The sequence below is a fragment of the Ranitomeya imitator genome, chromosome 6 (assembly GCF_032444005.1).
Source record: "Ranitomeya imitator isolate aRanImi1 chromosome 6, aRanImi1.pri, whole genome shotgun sequence".
Lineage (NCBI taxonomy): Eukaryota > Metazoa > Chordata > Amphibia > Anura > Dendrobatidae > Ranitomeya > Ranitomeya imitator.
In genome coordinates this window covers 76757861-76764752 of record NC_091287.1, presented here as the reverse complement: position 1 = coordinate 76764752, position 6892 = coordinate 76757861, and the positions used below count along the sequence as shown (strand labels likewise).

General features: G+C 42.2%; 1 protein-coding gene across 3 annotated transcripts in view; it reads left to right on the top strand.

Moving 5' to 3' along the window:
* Positions 1 to 2308: 2308 nt before the first annotated feature.
* Positions 2309 to 6892, top strand: part of LOC138641949 (solute carrier family 22 member 13-like) — a 42387-nt gene continuing 37803 nt past the window's right edge. Inside the window, exon 1 of one of the 3 annotated variants that reach the window (XM_069729788.1) lies at positions 2309 to 2756. In XM_069729788.1, the coding sequence (XP_069585889.1) occupies positions 2361 to 2756 (396 nt within the window). In that variant the 5' untranslated portion in view covers positions 2309 to 2360. The remainder of the gene's footprint in view (positions 2757 to 6892) is intronic. The other 2 variants (XM_069729787.1, XM_069729786.1) reach the window with 2 other exon arrangements.

Genomic DNA, 6892 nt, shown 5'->3' with positions numbered 1-6892 from the left:
GGTTTGCTGTTTTTATTTCTTAATAAGAAGCACACAGACTGATAAACAGACAGCGTCTAATAAAATCTGTGCATTAAAACGTTTTATCTTCTCTTCAAAGTTCAGCAATTAATTGTAAGTCTTATTCAGTAAATTAATAAATATGGCTGCAGCATAAATACAGAGGTGTTTTGTTATCTAACACAGCAAGGTGACCAGATAGGAGGACCATGTTAGAAGCATCCGGCGCCTTCGAACATTACATGAGAGGTAATGGTAAGACTGTGCACATCATTTAAATCCAGAAAGAAGAGAAGGACCGCGCCCCCGTTGTGGCGCTGTCCTTCTCTTCTTTCTGGATTTGGACTTTCTATCTGGGATGCACCCCCTGGTATGGACGTGCACCCTTATGTCCACAGAGACGTTGTGATTGCAGGGTGCGGTCTTACTGTTTTCTTTGATTCTTGTGCACATCATTTAGGCTCCAACTGTTATGTTGGCGTATCCTTTATTTTTTATGCTTTCTTATATAGTGCCATCATATTCCAATGTTCTTTACATACATTGTCATCACTCATTGCCGTCAATGGCTATAGTATTGGAAGGGGCAGGGGAAGTGCCCTGAACAGGTCAAGCCTAATACATGTGGAGTGCCCGTCAGGGCCTAGGAGTTACTCGGAATCTGGCCGGCCATTAAAGGGGTATGTCACGGTGGCAGTGACCCGGTCTGTGGCCCTGGGCGTCCAATCCAAGGGGAGTAAAGTTTATGAAAGTGTTCGTGATGCCACCTGTGGTATTCGGTCAGGGGTGATCGACGCTGCTTAAAGGGGTCCACTGGGGGGTGATGTTGTGGCAGCAGGGATGGTATGGCTTCCCACAGGTGAAGTTGGGCTCCCGGTGTACAGATAAAGATGGTAGATGGTGTAGAAGGAATCAGAGGACACAGGGTTGTAGTCTCTTTACCTTTTTACTGGTGTAAGGCAGCCACAGTCCAGGGTGCGGATCACGGTGCTGGTGAGGTCCGGCCGGCTTGAAAGCGATTCAGGAATCCCCCTAACCAGGCGGGATTGGAAACCTTCCTCTCTGCGCTGTGTTGTAGTCCCTTGCTTCCTTAGGCCTCACACAAGGTCCTCACTCTCTTTCTGTCCCCCTTTAGGTAGGACACTACCGCATGGCAGGTAACTCGAGCCTTTTTACAGGGTCACTCAGATGACTCCTGGCTCTAGGTGTTACTGTGCCTTTGGGTGTTAATGTTGGACAGGAGACTTGCAGTCTGCTGTTGGCCGGTTTCTGCTGTAGGGCATAAAGTTGCCCCCACAACCTCCGGTCTTCTGGCCACCGGTTTCTTGCGCTTCAGTGTGGAAGATGCTCAGTCGCAGCTTCTCCCCAGCTCTTCACTTTGCCTTTGCTCCTTCCTCCTTCACGCTCTCTACAAACTGTTCCATTCCTTTCTTTCCTTTCGAGGAGCTTCAGAACCTCACGTCTGCACGGCCCCTACTGTCTTCCTGACTGCACTCGGTCCCTGTCTCTGACAGACTACTACTTTCCCTCCAGCCAGAATATATATAGGGGAGCCACCCACAAACTAGATCAGAGCTCCCCCTTCTGGCCTGGAGTAAGAACAGGTTGCATGTTTGTGATACCTGTTAAAGGGATCCTTCCTCGCTTCCAAGCATGGCATCACCCTCCCCATGAGGAAGTTAATACCACTGTAACAACCAGGAACCTGGGGTGTTACACATGTGAAAATGCTGCAATCGAAAAACACTGCCAACTGGTGGGAATACCCAGCGACGTGAGTTAGGTCAGAAGGACCATATGGCCTTGGAATTTTGGTGGATAAAATTAAAAAAACTGACTACTAAGGGGAACAGTGGGAACAAAATAGGAGCAGAAACTGATCACTTTAGACCTTCTAACAGGTCCTATGTAATGAAATAAGTGGTCTGTATTGTTTAACTACACAGTGCCGCCCAGATACAGAATCCCCAGATGAGCCTGGTCTTGTCTGTATTATTTTAAGGCCTTTACCATCTTGGCTTGTGTTACAATACCAGAAATGTAATGTTTTGGAAAACTGTTCTCTTATGTTGTACTCTGTAAAAAAAAAAAAAAAAGAAAAAAAAAGGCAGAACATTAAGTTATAATATAACATAACAGCTATCAGTGATTTGCTACTAATCTTCATCTCGACAATGAACCCTTAGATATAGAGAGTTCACAAACCAGTAGATATAGGTATTTATCTCCTGCAGTGATACAATGCGCACTAGTACACACTGTATATACATGTAATATAAATATGAGACTTTGCCTTTTTACAGGTGCCTCTTGGACAGGGGTTAAATATTAATTTCTATCTTGCTTGTCTCGTGTTTTTCATGACTTTGAATCAGATGACAATGACAGACTTTGGTGAAATCCTAAAAAATGTTGGGGAATTTGGTCGTTTTCAGAAATTTTTGGTATTCATGTTGTGTTTCCTTAATTTTTTCAATGCCTTCTATATGTTTGGACAAGTATTTATGGCAATCTCTGTACCTCACCACTGCAACACCAGCTGGATCCTGGAGAACAGCCCCAATATCACCGAGGAGGACCAGCTGAATTTAACCATCCCACGTACTGAACACGGAAGCTATGAGCAATGTGTCATGTACACTCCTGTGGATTGGGATCTGGAATCTATCCAGAGATATGGACTAAACGACTCTGAGGACTGCCGGAATGGATGGGTGTACGATACGTCACAGCAAAAGTCAACACTGGTTATAGAGGTCTGTAAATATTTCATTAATTTGCCAAAATCACATGTAATCCATAACCTCCTTTGATATAATGCCAAACTAAGTTATTTTGAAGGCACATCGCATGTACAGACAACCTTTGTCACTCTGTTTGCTGAGGCCATTTAAAGATACTGATCACAAGTTGTATGTGAATGCATAAGAGTATCTTCACATGTGTCAGACTCATATTAATGTCACCGTTGTGACTGTTGTGGAGGCCGAACCAATAAGATGAAATTAATTTTGCTCTATATTCATATTAACATATCAATTGTAATTATTTATATTAATATTAATTGTATCATTTAATATTGAGCAGAATTAAGTATGCTGACATCCCTTATATGCTGTATGAGCCTCCACACCGCCTCCTATACAATTGTGCTCAAAAGTTTACATACCCCGGCAGAATTTTTGCTTTCTTGACCTTTTTTCAGAGAATATAAATGATAACACCAAAACGTTTTCTCCACTCATGATTAGTCATTTAATATCAAACTACTGTGTTTTCTCTTTTTAAATCATAATGACAACCCAAAACATCCAAATGACCCTGATCAAAAGTTCACATACCCTGGTGATTTTGGCCTGATGCACAGAAGTTGACGCAAGTGGGTTTGAATGGCTACTAGAGGTAATATCCCCACCTGTGACCTGTTTGCTTGTAATCAGTGTGTACACATAAAAGCTGAGTGAGTTTCTGGAATCCAGACAGACTCTTGCATCTTTCATCCAGCCACTGACGTTTCTGGATTGTGAGTCATGGAGAAAGCAAAATAATTGTCAACGGATCTACGGGAAAAGGTAGTTGAACTGTATAAATCAGGAAAGGGATACAATAAGATATCCAAGGAATTGATAATGCCAGTCAGCAGCATTCAAACTGTGATTAACAAATGGAAAATCAGTGGCTCTGTAAAAACAAAACCAGGTAGACCAACAAAATTGTCGTCCACAACTGCCAGGAAAATTGCTCGGGATGCAAAGAAAAACCCACCAACAACATCAGCTGAAATTTAACGGTGTGGCTGTTTCAAGTTGCACAATAAGGAGGCACTTGAAGAAAAATGGGTTGCATGGTCGAGTCACCAGAAGAAAGCCATTACTGCGCTAATGCTACAAAGTATTTTGCCTACAATATGCAAAACAGCACGGAAACAAGCCTCAAAACTTCGGGAACAAGGTAATTTGGAGTGATGAGACAAAAATTGAACTTTTTGGCCATAACCATAGACGTTACATTTGGAGAGAGGTCAGCAAGGCCTATGATGAAAGGAACACCATTCCTACTGTAAAGCATGGAGGTGGATCGCTGATGTTTTGGGGATGTGTGAGCTACAAAGGCACATGAAACTTGGCTAAAGTTGAAGGAAAGATGAATGCAGCACGTTATCAACAAATACTGGAGGCAAATTTGCACTCATCAGCCCGGAAGGTGTGCATGGGACGTATATGGACGTTCCAACATGACAGCGGTCCAAAACACAAGGTCAAGTCAGCCTGTCATTGGCTACAGCAGAGCAAAGTGAAGGTTATGGAGGGGCCATCTCAGTCTCCTGATCTCAATATCATTGAGCCACTCTTGGGAAATCTCAAGCGTGCAGTTCATGCCAGACAGCCCAGGAATTTACTGGAACTGGAGGCTTTTTGCAAAGAAGAGTGGGCCACTTTACCATCTAAGAAAATAAAAAACCTCATTCACAAATACCACAAAAGACTTCAAGCTGTCATTGATGTTATAGGGAGCAATACATGGTATTAAAAAATGGGGTATGTAAACTTTTGTTCAGGGATATTTGGATGTTTTGGGTTGTCATTATCATTTAAAAAGAAAAAACACAGTAGTTTGACAATAAATGACTTCACCCAACCATTAACCATGAGTGGAGAAAAAGCTTTTGTGATAACATTCATATTCACTGAAAAAAGGCCATGAAAGCAAAAATTCTGCCTTGGTATGTAAACTTTTGAGAACAACTGTATAACTTATAAGCCTGTGTAACACCCCAGGTTCCTGGTTGTTACAGTGACATTGCTTTTCTCACGGGGAGAGTGATGTCAGGCTTGGAAGCAAGGAAGTATCTCTTTTATCAGGTATCACAAACATGCAACATGTTCATACTCCAGACCAGAAGGGGGAGCTCTGATCCAGCTTGTGGGTGGCTCCCCTATATATATTATGGCCTGGAGGGAAAGTCAGTGAGTGATAGGAATGGGGCCACGCAGACAAGAGAATCTTTGAATGTTTGCATTTTTGATTGCACTACCTCAGAATAAGAAAATGTTGAATTTGTTGCACTGTATAGTGTTTAATATTGCTAAAAAAAATTAGCCAGTAAAAGAGAATAGGATTGTATTTTATATGTCAGATAGTTCACAAGTAAATTTAGTATTATAGAGCGTTTCATATCTTTTTGGTGAAGCTAATGTTTTGCACTTTAGAGTAAGAAGAGTTCTAAAGATAGTATACTGGTAAAGGATAATCGTCATTTTATATTTAATGTTAAGACTAATAGAAAGTTCTATTTTAGAAAAAGTCATTTTCTACCATGTATATATAGTACAGACCGAAAGTTTGGACACACCTTCTCATTTAAAGATTTTTCTGTATTTTCATGACTATGAAAATTGTAAACGGAGGACACGGGGTTGCAATTTCTTTACCTTTTTACTGATGCAAGTCAGCCACAGTCCAGGGCACCGGAGCTGATATCGTCTGGCCGGCTTGGAAGCGATTCTGGAATCCTCCTTACCAGGTGGAGTTGGAAGCCTTCCCTCTAGCGCTATGGTGTAGTCCCTTGCTGCTTTAGGCCTCACACAAAGTCCTCACATGTTCTCTCTGTCCCCCTTTATGTAGGACAATAACTGTATGACAGGTAACTCGAGCCTTTTTACAGGATCTCTATCACGACCCGGGCTCTATGTGTTACTGAGTCTTCAGGTTTATGGTAGACAGGTAACTTGCAATCTGCTGTCTAGCCGGTTTCTGCTGTGAGACGTAGATTACTGCACAACCTCGGTCTTCCGGCTACCGGTTTCATGAGCTTCAGCGTGGAAGAAGTCGCAGCTTCTCCCCAGCTCTTCACTTCGCCTGTGCCTATTTTCTCCTTCACGCTCTCTACAATCTGTTCTGCTTTCCTTTCTCTCTTTCCAGGAGCTGCAGCACCCTCATGGCTGCACGGCCCCTCACTTTCCTCACAGGAGCTACAGATCCTCTCGCCTGCACGGCCCCTTTCCTCTCACTCACTGACTTTCTCTCCAAACCAGAATATATATAGGGGAGCCACCCACAAGCTGCATCAGAGCTCCCCCTTCTGGCCTGAAGTATGAACACGTTAAATGTTTGTGATACCTGATAAAAGAGATCCTTCCTTGCTTCCAAGCGTGACATCGCTCTCCCCGTGAGAAAATCAATGCCACTGTAACAACCAGGAACCTGGGGTGTTAAACCCCCCCCCTATTAAATCCAGTACTCCCAGACTGGGAAAACAAAAACAACAGGTTAGATAAAGACATACAAAACATTTTTGGGAAATGCATTTCAACAGGTTATGAAAACTTTTGCCTCCCTTTATGGGAGGTAATTAGCTTTAACGTTGCAGGAACATACAGTAGAGACCAAAAGTTTGGACACACCTTCTCATTTAAAGATTTTTTTCTGTATTTTCTTGACTATGAAAATTGTAAATTCACACTGAAGGCATCAAAACTATGAATTAACACATGTGGAATTATATACTTAACAAAAAAGTGTGAAACAACTGAAAATATGTCTTATATTCTAGGTTATTCAGAGTAGCCAACTTTTGCTTTGATGACTGCTTTGCACACTCTTAGCATTCTCTTGATGAGCTTCAAGAGGTAGTCATCGGGAATGGTTTTCACTTCACAGGTGTGCCCTGTCAGGTTTAATAAGTGGGATTTCTTGCATTATAAATTGGGTTGGGACCATCAGTTGTGTTGAGCAGAAGTCTGGTGGATACACAGCTGATAGTCCTACTAAATAGACTGTTAGAATTTCTATTATGGCAAGAAAAAAGCAGTGAAGTGAAGAAAAACAAGTGGCCATCATTACTTTAAGAAATGAAGGTCAGTCAGTCCGAAAAATTGGGAAAACTTTGAAA